General features: G+C 37.1%; 1 protein-coding gene across 1 annotated transcript; it reads right to left on the reverse strand.

The window, feature by feature from the left end:
- Positions 1–1530: 1530 nt before the first annotated feature.
- LOC129248155 (chromosome transmission fidelity protein 18 homolog) lies at positions 1531–24341 on the reverse strand. The gene is made up of 14 exons (XM_054887601.1): positions 24008–24341; positions 23216–23952; positions 22915–23147; positions 22433–22800; positions 22132–22363; positions 21221–21337; positions 21055–21157; positions 20848–20990; positions 20543–20777; positions 17218–17393; positions 16937–17070; positions 13191–13429; positions 7990–8053; positions 1531–1753 (listed from the first exon to the last, which is right to left on the reverse strand). Exons 1-14 carry the CDS (start codon positions 24096–24098, stop codon positions 1653–1655), a joined length of 2973 nt encoding a protein of 990 aa, XP_054743576.1. The 5' UTR covers positions 24099–24341; the 3' UTR covers positions 1531–1652.
- Positions 24342–25613: the final 1272 nt, after the last annotated feature.

Here is a 25613-nt window from a genome sequence, read left to right on the forward strand (position 1 = left end):
CACGCCTCAGCAGTATTCATCAAAGCTTTAAAATTCAACTATACTGCCTTGAAATGTAGGTGGAATATTTACAATAATGTAATAGTTTGAATGCCACACTAAATTTTCGGCATTATTCGAATTTTACATCCGGCGCCTAGATATAGGCAACATATAAAACGTCTCTGCTAGCAACCGGTATTTTTAACTTCCGCTCAGGTGGTGGCGGCTGCTTGCTGGTTATTTCTGTACGCCTGGCGCTTATTGGAAACTTCGAGGACGGAAAAAACCGGAACCACCGGGTCCCAGGTGTTTTTTATTTTATTGCAATTTTATGTGTTACAAAAATCACCAATCACTGATGTCGCCACTTTAAGCATCCCACCATCTGGCGCCTAGACTCAGGCTCAATAATTTTACAGGCAGCAGCTAAGTAACTAATATTAACTTCCGCTCTGTTGGCGTAGGGTACTTGCTGGGCACTTCTGAACGCCTCTGGTTACCAAGGTTCCCACGACTGGGGTTTGTACGTTACGGATACGGATTTAAGCTGCAATTAGTGGTGCGTACCGTAGCCATAACCGTGCCCAATGCAATCAGCTGTTCTGATCAAACATATGGGCATCACTGAAAACGATTATAGGTGCCGCACCATACGTCATAATCATAGCCGTAGTCCTATGTAACTATTGAATTTTAGTTTTCTCCCGTAAACATCAGCAGCTGTGAAATACTTTAATTTGTTTTGATATTTGCGATAAAAATTTGAATATTAGAAATAAACGATGAAAAATTAATTGACTTGGTGAAAAATTATCAGTGTTTTTATGATGCAAATAATGCAAATGTTGGCATTAATTTTACTTCAATATCAGCTGTTTATGGTTACGGCGTCACTAATCGACAACATCTGTAATGCTGCGGCTATGGTTGTTTTTTTTTTTTTTTTTTTTTTTTGGTAGGTGAGGTAGGGTTCAAAATGCCTTCGCACTTACAGCGATCGTCGCTTACTACGTCGAGTGGTGAGCCCACTAAGCAACCCCTCCTCCCCTTCTGGGGACTACCATTCCAGCAACAATAATAATAATAACAGCAAATAGGAGACATTCTGTGGAATATGAACAAAATTTTAACCAAAAAAAAATTGATTTTTATTAAATTTCATATAATTTAACACAATCACACAACCAGATTTAATTTCAGAACATAAATTTTAAAACGAAAAAACATTAAAATTAAAAGAATTTGTATTTTAATTTTGAGCAAATCCTGAGCTCACCACTTATGCAGTACAGTTTAAAACCTATATTCTACTTTAGGTAGGTACATAGGTTGGTATGGTTGCCCAGGGAGTGAGCACACTTGGACGAAGAAAGATTCGTCCTTTGTGATGCCATTGTGAAGGAGGTGAGGTGAAAGGGAAAGACCGATGGGATGCAGGGAGAGGGCGGAGAGAGGTGGTGATGGGATGGTTAGGAGCGTGCGGATTACGAACGATGACTATGTTTGCGTCACCCGCAAAGTAAATAAATGATTCGGCAGAGGTAAAAATAGATGTGTATTGCATTTATTAGAAAAAAAACTATAAATAACTTTTTACTTGGTACTAGGCGATTTATATTAAACTTGGTATTTATCACTTATATGTCTATGGGACAACGGAACTGTCCTTTTTAAAGCAGTTCATTCATCTGAATATCCTTGCGCACGGCATTGTTGAAACCCTCCTTGTAGCGATACCAGATTGGACTTTTAACAATAGCATCCGTTTTACCTGAAAAAAGAAACATATTTAAAAATATATATTTTAGAACAAGCGCTTTTAGAAGAAAGTATAAAAAACTACCCATTCTACCCATTCAATTGAAGGTATTTCGAAACGAATGAGGTTTTAATGGGTGTAATGGCATCCCCACCGGAAATGAAATCACAAGAGGAAGAGTTTTACCGAGCTTGGAATGGTACATAAAAGCCTCATTGCATGGTGAAAATATTTTTCGAGGTGTGCTAATTAGCAGACTAATATTCTACTCTCAGCGATTTTGACAGATTCAGCTGATAGGCTGACGTCTCTTGGGTGTGTTTACACAAAAACTGAGATTGTGTTGATGATATAGAAATAAATCAACCAATGACATTACGTCGTCATCTGAGCAACGACTGATTGGGCGAGTGTGTGAATACAAGTGAAATGATCGTGCAGAATTCGGCTTCCGATTCCCCAAGTGACGTGGCAGCCAAAGTTCCTCTGACAATTTTCTTATTCACCATAGCTAAATAGCAAACCGGTAAATCTATCATCCTTGTAAAAAGGCGCAAAGCTTGGTGAATTTCCAATCTAAGTTCAACACTTCAAAATTGGGCATCTACAGCCGTCCACAAAAAAGTAGGAGTGCCGGCACGAAAAATGTATGTATGTACACATGCCCTACAAAGTCTGGGTTCACCCGAATAGCCTTCTTAAATTTATTAAAAACAAAATAGAATATTATGATTAAATTGAAATCTTTACAATTTGTTTATTCACTACATGCCCAGCTTTCAAGGGCAAAAAAAAAAAAAAACAAGATTCCCCACTTCACTTTTTAGATAACGGGAAAATAGTTTCAGCAGCACGTAAATGTGGCACCAAAAAGTCTGCGTTCAGCCTGTTTGTTTTAATGATACCGTTAATTTTAAGATATTTTTCCTTGTTTATATTAATTTTTGATTGCGCATTACTTCGACTGAATGTTAACAAAGCTTAGTTGAACACTTTATTTATAACTGGAGATAATTAAAGAACATGGAAGGAGATAATTAAGGGGGACCCTCATTTAGACGGTCGAAAAATGCATCATTTTTGGGAATTTTTTTCTCAGGTAAAATAACTTCAAACGTTTTGTAATTCATAAAGTACTTTAATAAATGTCTTGACTGTCTACAAAAATTTTCGGAGAAGAAAAAAAACATTTTAAGTATGGAAATATACACCTCGTCCATGGCACCTCATTCTATCTGTGTACATTCTAGCGCTCTGAATTTTTTTCTGAAATAAAAAAACCAAATTTTTTTTAAAACTTTAGGATAATACCTTCGATGTGACATTTTGATTAAAAAAAAAAATGTCGAAATTGATATTTTTTACCCAGTTTTATGTTAAAAGTGATTTTTCATGCATAAAAATTGACTTTAAAATTACAAAAAAATATGAAAATCTTTTTTTTTAAAAAAAACACTTAATGTCACATTGAAAACAATTTAATTATATTTAAAATGAGCTATTGTAAAGCCTGATTGGTTCAATACAGCGTTCTCAATTGTGTACACAAAATCGAAAAATGATGTTTCCAGAAAAACGCGTTTAAAGTTTTGGATACAGGCGATCAGGCCACCCGTCGCGTCCTGTTAAAAATTTTGTCACTCCTTCAAAAATACAGATATCGACTTGAAATTTTGAAAGTATATTCTTAAATAGTTGTAGAATAGATTAAAATTATTTCCAAAAAATCGATTTTTTTTACCCGATAAATGAGGGTCCCCCCTTAAAGAAATAAGGGTTTCTGAGAGGAAAATAATTATAAAAATGTGGAAAGACGAAAAAAGTTTCCGCAATATTGGAAAATCTATTGGGAGAACGTATTCCTCTCTTCAGCGAGTTGTAACAAATTTTCGGCAAACTGGAATTTTTACATCTAATCCCGGGTCAGGGCGTCCGAAAAAATTATCGACCCGGGAAGAGCGTTCTATAATCAACTTGGCAAAGGTTAACCCCCGGATTACATCCTCAAAATTAGTTGAAAACATAAATCAAACATTTAAAAAAAGTATTTGCGCTGAAACTGCCAGAAAAGTTCTACGTCAAGCTGGATACGATGGTAGAGTCGCCCGAAGAAAGCCATTCATTTCTCTTGTGAACAGACGTAAACGCATTGAGTTTGCTAGTGAGTACATAAATAAGCCTCCCGAGTTCTGGAAAAAAGTAATAATTATTTTCAGACGAAAGTAAATTTTGTATATTTGGAATAAAAGGCCGTCAAATTGATTGGCGAAAACCTGGAACTGCTCTTGAAAGCAAAATCTTGTTGGCACGGTTAAGCACGGAGGTGGCGGGGTTATGGTTTGGGGCTGCATGGCGGCAAATGGGGTGGGTCAGTTAGAATTTATTGATTCGACGATGGATAAATGGGGATACTTGAACATACTAAAACGGAATTTAAAGCAAAGTGCAGAAAATCTCGGCTTATTAAGAACATTTTGGTTTCGACCCGAAGCACACAGCCGAGATCGTTAAGATTTGGCCCTTGTACAACCCCCCAAAACAGCTTAAAACACCGCCACAGTCCCCAGATCTTAACCCCATCCAGCATCTGTGGAATCTATTGGAAAAAAGAATTTGTCAGCAAGTGATTACTAGTAAAGAGGTTTTGCGGAGTGTCCATTCTGCAGGATAACAGCAGAGGAAACAGAGAAACAAGTAAGTTCAATGCCAAATAGGCTGAGTGAAGTCCTGAAGCAACGTGGATATCCAACTAAATATTAGATTTAATTTTTGCATATAGCATATCATGTTTTTGTATTAGACTTTAAGACTGAATGCAGGCTTTATGGTCGCTTTATTTACTTGTTACAGCCATTATTCACCGTTATCTAAAAACTTATGTGAGGAATCTTGAAATTATATATACAAATTTATAAAAATTATAAAATCAGGTTGTGTGTTTCATTCACTAGAAAGTTATTGTAGGGTGAACGCAGACTTTGTGGGGCATGTGTACATAAATGCATAACTTTTTTGTGAAACATATAAGTGATGTCGCACCATAGCGGTATACCTGAATATCCGCTAAAGACAATCGTAATATAATACGTTGCTGGAAAAGTAATGCATTTGCATCACCCAGGAGCATGCGCGACCACCTTAATTTGCCAAAACTGTGCGTAGACATTTGGTGGAACACAAATTATTCCCAAGAAGTCCACGGAAAGTAGCGCTACTGCCAAAGAACCACCTTCAAAGTCCATTTACAGTGTGCAGAAGAGCATTTGCCCTGTCCCGTGAATAAATGGCGAAATATATTATGGTGAGATGAAATCAAAATCAAATTATTTGGTAGTACAGGCTCCAGACATCTTCGGTGCCCAGAACATAATCACCGATTCACCACAAATACGGCTGCAAACTTGGCGGTGCATAAGTCATGGTATCGAATAGCTTTTCATGTAGCGGAGTAGGCCCAATTTATTTGATCGAAGGTGTCATGGATCAAGGGGCATATGTGAAAACATTAGACGAGGTAGTTCTACCATATTCCATATGAACTATGCCACTGGAATAGGAATATCAGTAGAATAGTGATCCCAAACATAACAGCAAAGCCGCAAAGGAATGGTTTAGGCTCAACGAGGTTGAGATTATGCGCTAGCCTGACCATACCTCCATAGAAAACTAGCGGCCTGACATAAAAAAAAATGTTTTTGAACGGAAACCAAACAATTCTAGAAATTGACAGAAGGTAGTAAAAGAGGTATGGAAAGGAATCCCTTTAAAACTTTGTCAGGATCTCATAGACGGCATGCCACGTAGGTAGAGTGATGCAGCGCTGAAAAACCGAGGCCATTCAACGAGATTTAGTGTTTCCTTTTATGTTTTGTAAAGCTTTGAAGGTATTCTATGCTAACAATTTTAAATTATCTTTTATTATAAAATATAAATTACTCTTATTTTTATGTAGATTTAATTTTTAATTTTTTCAATTGAAATATTATATTAATTTTTGTTTACTCTTGATTGAAATATATGAACCCCGAAAAGATAAATGCAACTTACATTGGAATGTCACTACGTAGGAAAATAGAAAATAAAAAGCAAAAAAGGACGGACTGCCTTGAACAGCCGACATTCATTTGAAGTTCGGAGCATACGTTGAGCGCGAGTGCAACGGCTTTTCATTATTTCATTTTGTGATGGCATCCGAGTGTACCGGCGAAATAAAAAAAAAAACCTAGTCGGTCTACTGCTATCAACTTTCATAGATTCGCCTAGTGTAGTAATATTTGGTGGAATTAGAAAGGAATATTGAATGATCGGCTACTGTAAAAAATTGAAGTTTAGACAAAAGCAAGCAATCTAATTGAAGCTATAAAGGGCTATGCCATAACACTTACGAATTTTCGATATCGGGGTCCAAAGCGCGAAACGACAGAAACGAGTTTTGTGGCATAAATGCGCATATACAAGTTTGGCGAAAAAGAAAAACATTAAAAATGGACCAAGACTCAAGAAAAGAAAGTTACTTTGTCAAGTGACCGCTAAGCGGTTACATATTGTGTGGGGAAAAAGAAATCCATTATTTTGGCGTAAAATTCAAAACTTTATTTAAGATGTTTCGGATAGTCCGAATCGGGCCAATTTATGTATTAACACTGTGTGACAAAAAAAAAATTAAATATACTTTTATGGAGACCTAGCACAACTTGTGGCTATAGAAAAACTAAACAAAATTGTATAGGAGAAATTTCCAATACACCCCCAAAATCTCGTTTTATGGCCATAAAACCGTTTTTCAGTAGGTTGATGTGAAGAATCACTCCTAACTTCGCCAATTTCCATCCGATTTGGAATTTGTTTTTTTAGTTCGAAAGAACAAAAACAAGCCTTTTTGACAGTGTGTTGACAATTTTTCTGAAATGACAACTGACGAGACTGTAGACGAAAGTATTTGGAATTTTTTTATTTTTTCTCTATTATTTCAACTTTGACATAATTTTAACTTTTTTTTTATTGAGGATTTTTTTTAGTACACTACTGTTATAGTAAATTTAATTTTGCGTCGAATGAGCTATATTTGACTGTAATTGAATTAAAATTAATGGAGTTGTGTGAGTTTTAAGATTTTTTTTTTTAAAGGTAGCTTCAGAATACCCCTCACATAGAAGACTTTGCCCTTATTTGCGAAAAACTTTAGTAACCGATCTCACTCAGATTCACAATCTTCTCTTGATACCAAAATCTTATCACTCAGGAAGTTTTGCAATGAGAGAAAAAGGTGGTAATCGCTTGGTGCCAAGCCCACACTGTAAGGTGGATGAATTAGAACTTCCAAATCAAGCTCCTGGAGTTTTCGGCGAGTCACTACAGACGTGTGTGGCCTTATGTTGTTCTGATGGAACACAACATCTCTTCTGTTGGTCAATACTGGCCGTTTCTGGGCAGTCGCTAGCTTCAAACAGTCCAGTTGTTGACAGAGTCGAGATCTGAATTGATCACACGGAAACAACTCATAATAAATGATTCCTTTCAAGTCCCACCAAATACACCAGAACCTTCCTAGCCGTTACATCTGGTTTGGCCACCATTTGAGCTGCTTCATCACGCTTTAACCACGATCGTTTTCGCACAATATTGTCGTACGTGACCTATTTCTCATTCCCAGTCCCCATCTCTTTAAGAAATGGGTCGATGTCATTCTGTTTGGTCAAGACTCAGCAGCTGGAAACTCTATCCCTCATGTTTTTGTTTTTTTGGTGTTACTTGGTGTGGCACTTTTGAATCCAGCTTTGTGCAAATTGTTTAAAACTGTTTTAAGGTCGATCTTTAACTCCTGGGCGATGCTACGACTACTAACATGCCGGTCAAGTTCGATTATTTCTGTGCGAGGTGCATTTTTAACATCAAAAATGCCTGAACAGAATCGACGAAACCAAAATTGCACATAATTAGTTGTTACTGTATCGGCACCATTCAGAATTTCAGCGGCCTGGCTTGCATTTTTGCCTTTATCAAAGAAAAACTGTAAAATATGCCAAATTTCCTCCTTGTTGACTTCCATTATTAACACCCTGTGACTCACAACTGCCATCTACTAAGAAAATAATGAATTTCTTTTTCCCCCCAAACGAATATCAACGGAATATTTCTGTAGTGTAGAAAAAATTTTGCAAAACTGAACTTTCGGTAAAACGTGATTCATTATATCCAGGTTTCACCGTACTTAATAATACAATTCCTAAACAAATATTCACACTCACAATCTTCTCGACCTCCTCCGACTGTCTTGTGCTGTATGCGCCCAAAGAAATCCTTCGAAATGACCTGTAAATGCACAATAAATAAAATTACAAGCTGTATGCGGATTATAGTGTATATGTATACTCGAATGTATATGTGTATATGTATGTATATGTGCATCTGTATGTATGTTTACATGCAAGCAATTTGAAGAAACCAACAACACATTTGCAATTTCACTTTGTTTGATTGTCCAGCTTGGCAGCGCGCAAATTGCATTGCAGCAAAGACAATTTTCTGAGCACAAAATAAAATGATTTCGAAAAAATGGCAAATCCCCCGCTCAACAGTTACGAATTGCAAGCCATTCACTGATCAAAAAGCTATAATTTTTTATTAAGCTTAAGGTGAGCGTGCACACACACACACACACAGAAACACTTACGGGGAAGTAGCAAAAGTCATTTGGTTGAAAGTGGCAAAAGAGCTCCGCTCATGCTTGATATTTGTTGGTATTGTGGCATGCCACCACAGCACAATGCTACGACAATAAATATTTGTTTGTTTGGCTGTTTACACTTATTAGGGCGCATCATTTGTATGCAATCCCCTTATGGAATTTGCACGTGAATACAAATTTTGGTGGAGCAGCAGACATTTTCTTAGGAGCGAAATGGAGTTTGTAGTGGCTGGCAAAAAAAATTGTATGTGGAACTGCGGGGAGTAGAAAGCAGTGTCGAAACTAAGGGATGACTGACTGGAGAAATGCACATGGAAGTAGTAAAAATTCTTGCTTTTGTTGTTTTAGCAACATCACTAAAGAAAGCGCAGTTAAAATTGGAAAATGGCAGCAAAGTCAACTAATGGTAGGCTCAATAAACGTGGTGTTTCGAGCAGGTTGGCCTAAAGAGTGAGAGGTGTTAGGTGATGGTTAGTAAGGGTGATCAGTTTGGAGGTTCTTTTTCCAATAGAGGTTTCTTGACAGATTACGCGTGACTATTGTCAAATTAAATACATCATTTTTTCAGTATTCATTGACATTCATCATGGAAGGACTTACGCCTCAACAACTTTTATATATATATATATTATATAATTGGTGTTTTTTTGGTGTTTGGCCGAGCTCCTCCTCCTATTTGTGGTGTGCGTGTTGATGTTCCACAAATGGAGGGGCCTACAGTTTCAAGCCGACTCCGAACGGCAGATATTTTTTTATGAGAAGCTTTTTCATGGCAGAAATACACTCGGAGGTTTGCCATTGACTGCCGAGGGGCGACCGCTATTAGAAAAATGTTTTTCTTAATTTTGATGTTTTACCGAGATTCGAACCATTGTTCTCTCTGTGAATTCCGAATGGTAATCACGCACCAACCCATTCGGCTACGGCGGCCGCCAAACAACTTTTACAAATCGTAAAATTGTATTACGAAAATCGACGATGTAAAAATTGTTCATCACGCGCTCAGGCCAACCATGAGTGCTTAGCGAAGAGGCCCATTTTTGGTTTAATGGCTGCGTCAATAAGCAAAATTGTCGTATTTGGGCTGAAGAGCAACCTGAAACCATTCAAGAACAGTCATCACATCCATTGAAAACAACCGTTTGGTGCGGCCTATAGGCTGGAGGAATCATCGGTCCATATTTTTTCAAAAACGAGACTGCCGCCAATGTAACAGTGAATGGCGAACACTATCGCGCATTGATAAACTTTGACTTTTTGATACCGGAAATTAAAGCACGTCATCTCCTCAACATTTGCTTCCAACAAGACGGCAGACGGCGCTACTTGCCATACAGCCCGTGAAGCAATAGATTTACTGCGTCGTCGTTTCGGTGAACAATTTAGCTCTCGTCTCGGACCAGTGGATTGGCCACCAAGATCGTGTGATATCACACCTTTAGACTTTCATTTGTGGCCGGTTTGTAAAGTCTAAATGCTTTGTGGATAAACCAACTTCGATTGAGGCAATGGAAGCCAATATTACTAAAGTTATTCACGAGATACCGATCGAAGTCCTCTAGCGAGTCATCCGAAATTGGTGGTTACGAATAGCCGAATTACGACGCCGTTGTGGCCAACATTTGAAAGGGATTACCTAAAAAAAATATATGGTAAATGTCTTGAATGGTTATACACAAAAATAAAAAAGATTGCCCAATCAACTTGAATTTTCGTTTTTTATTTCAATTATTTCAATTTAAAATCCGATACCTCTAATTTGATCACCCTTTATAAAGTTGTTTCTGGAGGGATATCTGCCCGACAATTATGGGATTTCCGATGCAACAGGAGTGAAACTTTTTTACACAATTCGAGCTCCTTAACCATTATTGTTGTTTTTGTTGTTGTTGCCTTTGTTATACCAGCATTAGACATTCAACTTGAGCATTCCAGAAGTACTACTGCAATGGCAGTACCTGGTCGTTAGAACTACAAAATGCACTATTTCTTCGACTGAAATGGCGAATTGTTGGTCTCAGATAAGAATAATTACGGATCGCGAGTCTGGGAAGCTGTTAATTTAGCCTCGGTTGAGAATGTTCTTTTTAATTATTTTATTTATATCTAAATATCTACCAAGATTTAAATACCTAAAAAAGTAGAACATAAAGTAATTAAAAAGACCCTTATCGGAGAAGAAAAATCTAGTTGGATAAAACCCGAAATTGGATTAAATTCACTTAAGGTTCGAAAAAGAGGAGCATTGCGCGAATACTCCATTTTACATTTAGCACCATAGGAAGGTAAAGAGCTGTGCATGCTGTGAGACTTGGAATCACCTCGAGTCCTTTTTGTGCTGGATGTATGGAGGATGGGGTGGAATCATCTCAGCACCTTCTCCTCAGGCATCTTGGCTCTTACTTCTTTGCCACGCCTGCTGATATAGCTGGCGCTGACATTAAAAATCTGATGAGTTTCATCAGCAGCACAAAGCAAACATTGTCATCGTTCATAATCCGCACGCTCCTAATCATTTCATCACCACCTCTCCCCGCCCTCCCCCTGCACCTCATCGGTCCTTCCCTTCACCTCACTTCCTTGACAATGGTATCACAAAGGACGAATCCTTCATCGTCCAAGTGTGCTCACTCCCTGGGCAACCATGCCAACCTAACCTAATCTAATCTAAGGTAAAGAGCTACGAAGATTACGCTGTGCTTGATTGAAATTAATTCTTTCCAAAATTCTTTTGATGTTTAAAGAAAGCCGAGAACTAACACACCATAGTTCCAGGGTGTCAAGTCATTTTGAAGCTTGAGTGCGTCATCTGGTTTCGAAATTTTGAAAAATACTTTTAAATCAACAGCATAGATCGAAAATTTGGCAAAACGAAAGCAGCTACTTTTGTCATTTATAAAATACAAAAAAAAAAAATTATAAAAATAGCGGTCCTAGTAAACTCCCTTAGGGAAAGCTAGAAGAGGCAAAGAAATGTTCAGAAGAAATGCCTTAAATTGTTCCAACGCAATTTCCTTTACATAATTTCGACGACTTAAGGGGTAACACCACTGTACACGCGTAAAATAAACACGATTTTTAAAGAATTTTTTTGTATAGAAGGAAAGGGGAAACAATCACTCTGATTTGGGAAGTTATTACTTATATACTAAAATACAAAACTACAAAGTTTGATCGAAAAATTTTACAAAATGGCGGCATTGGAGAAATTTTTGTAATGTATGTTAGTTTCTCTTGAAGGAGCTCCGCGGCACGCAGCACAGAGGGTGCAAATTTTAATCTAGAACAAAGAAACATTTTTTTTTCTTAATCTAGATAAGAATAGCTAGAGAAACACGTAGGGGATTTAAAAAATATTTATTTTTGTGGAATTAGCAAGCATTTGAAGGAAAAAACTCTATTTTGGACTAAAAAAACGGCACTTAAATAATTATAACAATCGTTTAAATTAATCTATCGAAAATCCCCTACGCTCTTCTCTTAAGAAGGTTATTATACAGACGTAGTGAAAAACCTGATTAAAAATATTTAAAATTGTTTGAGTTATGCTGCGTGCCAATTTCAGAAAACGTGTTTTGAGAAAAACGCGTTTAAAGTTTGGAAATTTGGAGAAGTCGTTAGGTAGCAGTCACTAACGCTTGGTTAAACGCTTAAAATACTTATGAAATAGACTTCGGTAACGTATAAAACTTTTTGTTCTGTATTTTAAAAGGTTCAAAGAATTTTTTAAGCTTATAAAAAAAAATCAATTTTTTGAAATTTCTACAGTGGTGTTACCCCTTAACCGAATTTAGAAACACAGAATGAAAATCCATACAAGATAACTTAAAAATGAGGAAATAATACGAGACATTCTCAAAAGCATATAAACGCAATCAACCAGAAACCCACCGAGTAGAAAAGTAGTGGATAAAACCCATGACTAAAAACAGCAAAATTCGAAACTGTATATCGATTAGGAACAAAGCGAAATCAGAAAATACATTTTATCTTTAATGATGCTCTCAGAGAGTGTCGACACAGTAGGTAATTAAAAAGATCACTCTTACTACCACCCTTGTGAAGTGGGCTAATTGAAATAAATCTCCAATCTATGAAAATTCCAGCAAATACCGGCAAATTAAAAGTTATTCGTAGGGGTTGTTGTTGTTCCAGACTCCACGGCTATCGGTTTTATATCCGGCTAAGGACTGTCACTCCACCAGCATTTCCCGTTCATGTATGGGGAATGTTAAGACTACTACAATAACAACAACCATGTTAGCCACCGCCCATAATTCAAATTCCTATTTATTTTATTTTGTATTAAAAATTAATCCAATTTCGATGTTTCCATATCGAATGTTTACATTCTACTTCGCCTCCCATTCAACGCCTAATTTTGCTACTCTGTTTTAATTGCACTTAATCCATCTTCTGTTCAATTTCAAATGGCTTTACCTACATTTCTCAGTAATCGAAGGAAGAATTCTTCATTTACAAATTCGCATATTGCATGCAAAATGCATTTCAACGCTTCTCTTCTGACAAGAAACCGAGTATTTGGCATGCAAATGCTAAGCAGCGTTCGGCTTAATGAACAACCCTTCGTTTGTGCTATGAATTTTGCTGCTGCGCATATAAAGTAGATAGTTAAAAATAACGGTTAGAGTCAGATGCATAAGCGAGATGATGGCTTAGTATGTATGAGAACATAATGTGATTGACTACAACTACTCCTCTACTCCTCTCCATCCACATCCTCTCTTACTGAATACTTACATCTTTCTTCGCATTTGCATTTTTAGTATCGATTTGCTTGGCCTTTAGACGTTGCAAATGATTAGGTACTTTTTTCACAGCGTCTTTCCCAGCAGCAGCAGGAGCAGCAGCGTTGGCAGAGCGTGGCTTGCTACTCGTTTCAGTGCCTAAACGTGGCGTTGAGCGCCTTATGCGTTCCAATTCCACTTCACGTGCCACCAACTGCCGGCTGAAGTAGTTCAATGAAATACCAGGATAACCTGCAAAAGGGGAACGAAATATTAATAGAGCACAAAACTAATAATAAATAAGACTAATATAACAAATAAAGGAGATTTCGTTAGACTACAGTATTTAGAGACGGCATTAGCTTCTTAGAATAACTTCTAGACGATTCCGACTTTTTTGTCACTTTGACGTTTGTCAAGTAAACAGATGTACAATTTTACACGATAGAACAAGGCGTTGAAATTATTGAAACTTATTATGAAAATGGTCGATTTTTAAGAACAACATATCGCAAAATTCGTGATTGTTTTGATGGAAATAATTGGCCGAATCAGTCGACAATTCAAAGGTAGATGAAAAAATTTCAAGAAACTGGTTCTATCGAGGATAGAAAAAGGACTGGCAGACCAAAAAATTGACGTCGGTACCTCGACGTTTTCAGGAATTAAGCATTCACGAATCGACCCTGTGACGGATATTACCAGTAGAGGTGGACTTTTAAATGACATAATTTTTTAAATAAAATTGCTAAGAGCCGTATTTTGAATAAAAATATAAAGAATCTAATTTTTACATGTTTTCTTTTCGTTATCTCGCAGGCTTCTGGAAATAATAAGTCTTTAAAAAATAATTATGACTTTTTATATTTTAAAATGAGAATATTTTCGATGCTGTTTTTCATTGAAATCCCTCTTGCTCTGGACCCAACCCGTCGAAACCAGCATGTTTCCTGGGCCTACCGTTAGACGTGATAGACGATGACGACCGGTGACTGCTCTTTACTGACAGGGATTGATGAACTGCTTTAACAACAACAACAACAACAACAAGTTTTGATAATTTATTTGTTTCTCATTTATTTTTAATAATTTTTTTCCTACAAAACTCATATAAATACAGGCTTCAAACTTCGTATAAATAAAAAAAATTGAACAAATTTTATTCAAAATTTTAAATTTTTTAATCATAATTTTAGGAAAACTTACGGCAGAGCTATAGCCGACTGAATTTTGGTAGGTATAATAAAGTGCAAGTTTGAAATGGTTCAAAAATCGCGTTGATTTCTAATAACTTTTTTAGCTGATGGTGTTGGGTGTTTTATTCTGCATTAACAAATGTCGAGTATTCGAAATTTTTCCAAAACTTCTGATTAAAAATTTTAAATTATAATAAAAATTAAAAGAAAAAATGTTAAATTTTTTTATTTTTTAAATTTTTTTTAATAATATATTATATACAAAATATTATATATTTTTAGTTCTTTTTTTAATTTTTATATATTTTTTTTAATTTTAATTTTTTTTTAGTTTTCATTTAAATATGATATATTTAATATTTTTTTATTTATTTTTTAGTTTTTAATTTTAAATATAATATAAAACATTTAATATTTTTTTGTTTAGTTTTTAATTTTTATATTTAATTTTTTTTTAGTTTTTTCAATTTTATATATGTATATTTTTTTTTGTTTTTTTTTTTTAATATAATACAGTGCACTCGCGATAACTCGAACTAATTAAAACAGGCGCTGTTCGATTTATCGAATTTGTTCGACTTATCAATTGAGTGTGCTATGTTAAAAAAACAGTCATCGATATCGATTTTTCGATCGATTGTTGAAAATGGAAGCCAGTAGAAAATTTCTGTAGTATAGTTTCGTTACACGAATTACATTTTGGTCCATTGGCTGGATCAATGGTGTCGCATTCGGCGGCATAAACATAGTTAAAATTAAACCATCCTCGGACTTTAATTCGATTTCGTTGGGATGTGATTGGGCATTATCAATTAGAAGAAGAGCCTTCTCCGGTAGTCCCCCATCTTTCAAATATTTTCTTACCTAAATATTAAAGTCATTTAACTTGGTTAAAAAAATTGTTTTAATGAATCTGGATTTTACCTGCGGCACGAACGAATTATGAAACCAGTCTTTGAAAATCGCCGAAGTCATCCAGGCTGATTTGGAATTTTTGTACTCCACCGGACAGTTAAAATTTTTGAAAACACGAGGATTTCTTGCTTTGTCAATAACGAAAAGTTTAATCTTATGGTTGCCGGTAGCGTTAGTGCAAGCCATAAATTGCCTTATCTTTCTTTTTTATAAGACTTATGGTGGATTTGGCTACCCCATATTCCTTCGCTAGAGAAGTAACACTACGTCCACGTTTAATTTTGTTAAGGACTTCAGCCCTCTCTTTTAATGTTAAACACTTCAACCTTTTACGATCCATTACTCACGTGCACTGATACACTACAAATGACAAATTTAAAGCAATTTGGTCAATGCAAGATGTTGTTCCCAGAAAACTAACGGGATATTAACGCCGAAATATTCATATGGACAATACAATAGTATACATATAATTTATATACATATACTATTACATACATATGTATCTATGTACAAAATGTACATGTTTGAAAAGAATGTGTGTACAAATAAATTTGTTTTTTTGTTCGAGTTATAGCGCTTTTTTATTGTTCGAGTTACAAAGAAGTCAATAGGGGAAAAAATGTGTTCGAGTTAGCACGTCGTTCGACTTAGCGGCTATTCGAGTTACCGCGAGTGCACTGTATACAAAATTTAATATTTTTTTTAGTTTTTTGTTTATTTTTATATTTTTTTTTTAGTTTTATATTTTTTTTTCCTTTTTTTAATTTTTTTTAAATATAATATAAACAATTTAATATTTTTATATTAGTTATTTGCTTTAATTTTTATAAAATTGTTTTTTTATTTTTTTTTTTTTAATATTAATTTTTTTTTTTAATTTTTTTTTATTTTAATTTTTTTTTATTTAAATTTTTTTTATGTTTTTCTATATATTTTTTTTAATGTTTTTTTGGTTTTATATATACATATATATTAGGGTGGTCCAAAAAAAATTTGTATGCTGCCTGGATAACTCAGTTTCTCTTCATAATTGGTCAGGGAATAACAACCAATTATGAAATAATTAATTTTTTTTGTATTAACTATTTTTTATAGAACCCCAAAAAGCCCCCATAAAACGAAAATCTAAGAAAAAATCGTTTTGGGGTTCTATAAAAAATAGTTAATACAAAAAAAATTAATTATTTCATAATTGGTTGTTATTCCCTGACCAATTATGAAGAGAAACTGAGTTATCCGGATAAAATATATTCATTTTCCAGGTTTTTACATGAAATCTACGAAAAAGTATTTTTTTCCCATGCAAAATACATGGGATATTTCAAAGCCCCGGCGGCACCATTAAATATGGTCTGATTAAAAAAAAAAAAATACGGGTCTTTTTATTTTTCATTCTTTACCATTATGGGGGGCGGCAGCATAAAAATTTTAATATAAATTTTTTCCCATGCATTTTTGGACCACCCTAATATATATATATTTAATTTTTGTATCAATATTAAAAAAAAAAAAATTTAATTTGCACATAGTCTGAAACGTGGATTTAAATGATCTTTTAAGAGAAAGAACTATGTATATTTCCTTAAAAAATATTAAAATTAAATAAAAACAAGAATACAGATTTGTTGCACAGTGTAATACCTACCCGGAAATTGCGCCAAAGCGTCCAGATCGGGCTCCATCTGAAAGACATACGAGCCCTCCGCTGATTTCACTTGCGTATACGTCAATCCAAGATCGGCCATAACAGTAACGGTATGATAGAGATCACCGCGTTCTCTGAATACAAATAGACAATAAATTAAGAGGCAAATATTTTTCAGAAAAAAATTCGGTACTACTTAGCACTACCGCGGACAAATTCTCAATAGTTGCTAGCGCCTTCTGCGCCAATTATGGACACTTACTTACTCACTTCGGACCTACCTTTGAGACAGCAATTGTACAGCCACCGAGCGAAATTGTGGCGAAAGTATGCGCTTCAGTAATGGCACAGTGTCCATTAGAATGGCGTGACCCTGCCCGAGACCATTCATACCCGTCGAGATACCCTTGCGAAAAGCTTGAAATATGTTGCTTTGTGTGGTGCTTTTCTGTCGGAACTGCAAATAAAGAGAAATAACAAAAATTACAACAACAAAAGCAAAAAACACATAAAGCTTGAATATGAAAGTTAGGATGTAAGTAAGTGGAGAATAAAGAAAATAAATGGCATAAAAGAGAAAAATTAATAGCGCCTGCAAAGTGCAATTTAAAGTAGGTTCAAAAATAGTGTTTCACCCGCACATATACATACATACATACATACTCGTATATTACCGTTGTGGTGGCGTAGCGAGCGCAATTTTGTTAATTGCCAAATACATTTTTTATTTGCTTATGTGGCATGCAGCACAACGAAGTAGACGAGTGGAAGGCTATTGCCTATAAATGCCACCTGGTTGGGCAGTTTTAATGATGGAAAAGCTTCTAGGCGCTGTTTAGATCGCCGAGCGGTTGAATACGTACATCCATACATATATACATACACATACACACACACACTTTTACCTTTGTATGCTTCCACTGACTGCATGAATATGAAATTAACTCGTAAGCTTCAAACACTTTGCATTTCTAAAGCGAATTGTTCAAGTACAGATAAGTAGGTAAACAACGGCCCAGGCACTGGTGGGTAGATAAAAGGTTAAATGCTTGATGTTGCACTTATTCATTACATTTGCACAAGTTTTTTCCATCATTCTCTGTATGCATTCCTTTGAGTTGAAAAGATATGCAGCGTTTGTTGGGCTATTTCGCCTCCAGGCTATGGCCATTCAGCATAAAAGATACTCACTCACTCAAAACCGTTATTAATATCGTGATTACATTTAGAGTGTATAATAAAAATTACTTATTTCCTGATTGCATGATTATTCATGGCTGCATTGGCAGGCGTTTTAACAGCAGAGGACAAAAAACAAAACAAAAAAAACAAAAACAGTCGGTGTTTGTTGTAGTTGTTGTGTTAGAAGGCTCGTATGACCTGCTTGAATATGGCAATTTTGTATAAAACTCAGTAAAGCGTAATGAAGTTTGCATAATTCATAGCGCTCGGCAGGTTTTCAATGATTTTAAGTAGATTGGCAAGTGTTTGTATGTTTCGAAGGATGCAATTGAGATGGACATCGCTGAGATGAATAAAGGCTGAGAGCATGGGAGAACAAATGTCGTTGAATTTTACGGAATTAGCAACCAAGACTGGACCAATGAGCAGTGCTGCGGCACAGCGAAGAGAAAACGCAGACTAAAGAGTCACACTGTAATCGGATGCAGCACAAATTACATGGGTGTGTTGGCACTTGTGAAAAGAACGAGAGACAGAGGGACGCCGAAAGCAGCGGTCGTCAGTGATTTTTCAAGATCAAACCTAAGATGGAGGAAGATCAAGCAAGGTGTTCCGCAGGGTGACAACGGGGCAATGACAACGATGGCCTGTGCTCCAAAGTGAACATCTACCTCACCGACCTTTCTCGCTTGTTCACTTGCAGGAATCTCCAACTTTCCCCCACTAGGTCCACTGCGACCCTTTTTATCAGCTGGACAAAGGAGGTTAAACTGCCTCTCAAGGTAAAAGTCGATGACACACCAATTCCGACTGAATATAATTCCAAAATTGTGGGTGTAACATTGGACAGCTTGCTTTCCTTCTCTGCGCACACAACCGCAATTGCCACTAAAGTCCTCAAATCGCTTGCCGGCAGCACTTGGGGCAAAGTGAAAGAATTGTTGCTATCGACATTTAAGGCAATTGGCCGGCTGGTTCTAAACTGTGCTGCGTCTGTCTGGTCGCCTGGACCCAGTGACACGCAGTGGATAAAGCTTCAGACATGCCAAAACACTGCCATTCGGACAGCGGCGGATTGTCTCCTGATGTCCCCCCTTCAACACCTTCACAATGAGGCACAGATGCTCCCTGTAATGGAGCACAACAAACTGCTCAGCAAGCAGTTCATGTTAGAGTACTACCGCAGATTTCACCCTTGCAAACACCTGCTTGGGCCAGAGCAGCCTCCCAGGCACATCAGGAGACACCTATTAAACTACGCCGCCGAGATCCAGGACAAAACTAACCGACATCTACTGGACCCGACAGTGTTCAGACAGACATTAAACGGCATTAACCGGGAGACCGTTACCACCTTCTTAAGCACCCGTCCACCGAATGCCGTAATCGGAGTCCAACCACCACCTACAGCAGATGAAGAGCTCCAGCTTTCCCGTGAGACCCGCGTAACACTGGCATAATTACGTTCTGAATATTGTAGCAGGATAAACTCCTACTTATCCACAATTGAGCCCGACATACCAAACATATGTCCGGCATATGAAGGCATCCCGCACGATACTAACCACCTTTTCACATGCCCCTTAAAACCTACTCAACTAACACCCCTCTCCCGTTGGATACAACCTCTCGAAACAGCATGTTTCCTGGGTCTACCTTAAGATGAGCCAGACGAAGACGACCGGTGATATACTCTATACTGACGGGGCTTGTATTACTGCTACAACAACAACAGCAACGCCGAAAGCAGAAGTAGAGACACCGAAAAACACATTCCCACGACAGTCGATTCTACGTAACCGGAACGACCAGGATTTATATCCGACCAAAGACTGACACTTCAGCAGCATTCCCCGTATATGTATGGGGAATGTTTATGCTGCTACAACAAACACAACATACAACAACCCTGTGATAAAACAACAATCACCTGGTGGTGGAGGTGTTGTCTGAGTGACATAGCCCATACCCAATTAGCAGAAAATATCCCATTTTGATACGTTTCCACAACGTTATCGAAACGACCCGGATTTATATCCGGCCAAGGACTGTCACTCCAGCAGCATTCCCCGTATGTAAGTATGGGGAATTTTTTATGCTGTTACAACAACAACATCCCATTTTGATACACCACTTATAGAACAACTACATCCATCTTGATTTGACTACGAATCTGCGTATGTAGGCTATTTTCCTTTCTGCAGTTTCTTTCAAGTCGACCATGGAGAATCCCCCTATCATTCTATGTAGTAAAGCACCTAGACTTGGACACTCATACAGATAGTGCAAGACTGTTTCATTAGATTCTTCTTGATTGCAGGTTCTTCATCTATTGTTGTACGGCCACTCCAGGGATATACTCAAATAATATATCCTTCATAAAGTAATAAAAATTATGTATGTAAAAAAATGCATGCCCCTTACCTCAAAACCTTTTGTTGGAAAGTTTATTTTCGGCCAAGCGAGCGTGGCAAACAGCAAATGCCATACGACAAAACCAAACTGTAAATAAGGATAAACGGTATAATTCTGCAGATGATTGATTTGATGTTGCACTGCATCGGTGAAACTAAACCACTTTGTTGCCTCGACGACTGCAGTCAAATTGGGATCGGGCATTTTCTGGTGTAAATAATTTTCAAAAACACCCTGCGTGAGCCTAAAATATGAAATGAGGGTAATTTGGGTTTCAATACAGCCGCATGGTGAATCCCAAAAAACACTATTACCGCTCATAATCTCCACCACCATGAACCACTTCAAGCACATTGCGCACGCGCGTGCTAGTCGACATGTCTGTCATTGTGATTTGAATATCCTCTGCATTGTCGTTCTGTTCGGATTTCCCCAGCTGCTTGCGTGGGCGTTGTATCTAAGCGTTGGAGTAGAGGACAGAGTTAATGCAAATAGCAAATCATAAAATACTTGAAATTTACCCTAAACACTGCGCCCCAGACATCGAACAAGCCTTGCTGACGGTCTTTTTGACCCAAATTGGCATTCAGCACATCCTGTAGCGCCAGTGCCTTTTTCTGTGCACTGGAAAAAATATTTATGAATGATGTTTGCGCACACACATAAAGTATAGATTTTTGCGCTTACTTGAAGAACTGTAACGTTGATATACAGCAGCGTACATCGTTTCCCGATTTTTCCGACATGGCATACAATGCACTAAAATCAGTTTTCATACGCTCCCTTTGCGCTATTTGCAGCAGCCTATGGAAAGTATAAAATTTATCAACTTTTCTTCTTTTTTTTTTTTTTGTTTTGGTTGTTAAGGGGTTAGGTGGGTTTGAAAATTTCAAAAAATCGATTTTTTTTTGTCTTATTAAATAGTATAATATGTTTAAAATATTCTCCTAAAATTTCAAATTGATCCGAGTAAAATTCTACGAGATAGACCCTTCAGAAGTTCCGCCCATCAGGCCATGTCAGTGCAGCGTTTCGTTTTTAAACGCGTTTATCTCAGAACTCGATTTTTTAAGTCGGTAGTCACGATTTCTCGAAAACTTATGAACCGATCTCTTTCAAATTTTGCACACTTCTTCAAAATAACATTATCTCGTGCTTGAACGAAGGAATTTTTTTTTTTTCTATTCCAAGTAATTTTTCAAGGGCATGAAGGGTGCAAATTCTACTCAAAATAAGGGTTTTTTGTTTTCAACGCCGCCAAAAATCTAATTTTTGTTTTTTTTTCCCTTCGTCCAAGCACGAGTTTGAAATATCTACTAACAGAAAATTTTTTGTTTTTGAATTTCAGATGAATCTGTCATGAGTTATCCTGACTACGCCGAGAGAACTTTTTTTTGAGGGGTCATAGGAGACGACGTGTCCACGCCTTAATTTTCAAAATTTTTCAATGAAAATTTCACAAACTACTTATAAAATATGTATCTTTTATGTGTTAAATTGATGGGGTGAAATATTCTGTTGATTAAATAAAAAAAAAATTCATAAAAATGTACCTATTTTGAGCTTTTGAAACCCACCTAACCCCTTAAGTAACCCACCGTTCGGTTAGCCGTGTCGTCTCAATTGGTGGAAATGTTACAACAAATGCTATTTGGCGTAACGGTCGCAGCGCTGGCTCATAAATATCATTGCATATACAAATGATTGGTCGCTTGAGAATGTTGCGCTCTGGTTTTGTTTTGCCTTTAGCTTTGGCTTTGTTCACTAAATTGTCGCTTACAAATTTAACGAGAAATTCGATCGACTGGCGCGGTGCACCATCGATTTCATCTGAAATTTGTATTTCAACCAAATTATAAAACTAATTTAGAAGATTAGAAAAAATTTTAGATCACCCACCAAGTACAATACAATTTGGGCGTCGGTTTTCGTTTAATACCGATGACATTTGGGTGCCATTCTCCAGCGCTTGCTTGAAGGCTTCTGGACTACGATCGTCGGATGCATTTATTTCCCGCACCTCGTATCCAGCGTGGCGCGCAATGGTGTGCGCAAGCGTGGTTTTACCGAGACCAGGCGGACCACAAAGTAAGGCGACTTTTTGCATTGGGCGTCCGTGCTCATCCAAATTCGTATCCAATAATTGTTGGAATTTTTTCTTACGCCAACCACCGTTCGTCTCGAATTTCCCTGTGCGTTTATTGAAAGTATTCAAATTGCTGCCGCCGCTGCTATTCGCGTTATGCTCATCTTTCTTTTTGAATTCCCTGTAAATGGAAATGAGGGTTAATCACGAAAAAGTTGGGTTAGGTTGAAGCGACAGCCGTTAGAACTAGACAAAATTATTTTGGCGCGCTGTAACCAATTTTATGAAAACCAACCTGCCAAATACTACTTTGTCCCACATTTTAAGCCAATACAATAAACTGCGATTTGTTGCCTCATCTGAAAGCAGGTCAATATATTTGCGCGGTTTGTACTTTTCCACCCACAGCTTTTCATCCTGATTTGACTGCCCTTCGCTTGATGCTGATGAGCTCGCGCCTGCGCTGGCTGCTTGTGGCTGCGCCTCTTGCAGTTGTTGTTGCGAGGGAGTGGTTGTGCGCTTTAGCACCTGCATAAACAAAAATGTGGATTAATAAACTCTACACTTTTAGGTATTTCCCCTCCAAGTCTACTTACAATTTCATTTGCCTCGGCCCATATACGTTGTTTGTTCTCCCCCAGCAGACCATCGTATTGCGGTAGAGCACGCACATCCTCTAATGCACGCGTCTCATACTCCTCCGAATGAAAGCGCACGAAAATACGCTCATGTTCCCCGCGTTGAATAACCTGGAATGGCCACTGTGGCACGGTGTATGACAAGTTGCGCATTTTGAAGTCATGCAACGCTCTCAATCGTGACAAATCGTCTTTTCGCACTGCTTTATTGCATTCCTGCAAGCGCCGGCGCGTTTCCAATATCTTTGCAATCAATTCGAGATCACGCTCTTCCTCGGTGCGTGCCTTTTTTGCAATTGGATCTTCGTAGGTTTCATTTTGATATAAGTCATCTATATCGCCAAAGAGGTCACGTTCTAGGCGTCGTTTGTTGCGCAAACCTACGCCTTGATATTCGACGGCAAGTTCGTTATATTCTTCCAATGGCTCACACTCTGGCAATGGCGTCAAATTCACTACTTCTTCTATAGGCGCCAGCAGCTCACGCTGTTTATCTTTAGCAAGTGGCGTTGACGAAATGCGCTCATGTGGCCCTTTGGGTGTACCAAATAGACGCCGGTTAACTACACCACTTACGCTGCTGGTCCCCATGCCGGTGGAGATTTGTGACAATTGTGGTGAATCTATGGTATCGATTCTGTTGACAGAATTAATAATTTTGCTCGAGTTATTTGAGGTGGACGGTGCAAAGAGTGCTGTAATTACGGGCGAAATATTTGTTTATTTTCTTTTTGGTGTAATGATACTAACCTTCTCTTTCAGGCGGTAATTCATCTAACATTTCTAGCTCCTCCTGATAACGAAGCTCGAATTCTTCTTCCTCGTCCGGGTATTGATCCATTTCGTAGCTTTTGTTGATTTATGGTTAATGTTTTTGTTATTTTAAGTTATTAGGTTTAAATCTAAAATCTAAATTGGCATTTTACAAATTTTACATTCACACAAAATCGGAAAGTCGCAAATACGAAAATTAACTAACTAGTGGATGGCGCGATTTTAAATTATGGTAAATTGCGAAATTTCCTCTCAATTAGTGCAAAATAATAAATTGTAAATAAGAAAGTTGTCAAAGTTGGCGCCAAAGTTATTACGGGGACTATCGAATAAATATCGAAGTGCATGAGAACTATCGATATTGATAAGTATGGCTTGACAGTTGAGCATAGCAAACTGCATTGGTTCTTGCCAAGGCGAATTTATTACAGGTGACAGCAAACACATATAAGTAAAACCCTACATGTATTTGTTGTTGCGTTTGGTGCAAGCATCACGTCAAAATCAGCAAGCAAATGTAAACATACGAATGTACACATACCAATACATACAAACAAAGCATATCATTTTGACGTAAGCCATACCTACGGTGAAAAATTCAGCTGGGTGAATGCTGTCACCTTAATAAATCCACCTTGGTTCTTGCCATGGTTCAATTATTCATTCATTGAATCATGGGTTCTTGCTATTGTTGTTGTAGCAGCATCGCCAGCGTAGGGCATATCACCGGTCGTCTTCGTCTAGCTCATCTAGGGGTAGGCACAGGAAACATGCTGTTTCGACGGGTTGGGCCCAGAGGGAGAGAGGTGTTAGATGAGTCGGTTTTAGAGGGCATGTGACAAGGTGGTTAGTGTCGTGCGGGATGCTTTCACATGCCGGACATATCGCACTTGTTACGTTAAAGCGTAACAACTCAAAAAGAAAAGGAAAAGAGTAACCACTCAAAAATTGGTTATTTTAGCGCAACTACTAAACAAATAAGAATGAAACAACCGTTATTTGGTTTTTAATGATATTTTCGTGCAATTACATATTTTTCCCTTGTAATACCTGTATTATTAAGGGGTTAGGGGTAGTCAGAATTTTCAAAAAATCGATTTTTGTTTTGCATTTTCTTAAAGTATAATGTTTTAAAAATATTGTGTAAAAATTTGAAGTGAATCCGACAAATACTTTTCAAGTTATTCAACAATTAACAAAGGGCGCTCGGCCGCTCCGGAGCCGATAGCAAAACTTTAAATGCGTTTTTCTCAAAACTATGTTTTTCAAACTGGTGAACACTGTAACTTAAAAACCGCTACGTAGATTTCAATAAAATTTATACAGCTTTTGAAAAACATAAAAAACTTGTGCCTGATCGAAGGATTTTTTTTTCAAAAATTTCGATTTTTTTTTAACAATTAACTGTTGGTTTTTTCCCGAAAATCTGAAAAATATTTCCTGAGGCCGCCATGTTGTTCATTTTGAAAAAAAAAAAAGCTTCGATCCGGCTCGAGATTATCTATCAATAAAAATAATTTTTCTCATCCGATTGGTTTTAGATGAATCTGCAAGGACTTGTGATGTTCACCGCAAGGGACTT

Source organism: Anastrepha obliqua, chromosome 5 (genome assembly GCF_027943255.1).
Source record: "Anastrepha obliqua isolate idAnaObli1 chromosome 5, idAnaObli1_1.0, whole genome shotgun sequence".
NCBI lineage: Eukaryota > Metazoa > Arthropoda > Insecta > Diptera > Tephritidae > Anastrepha > Anastrepha obliqua.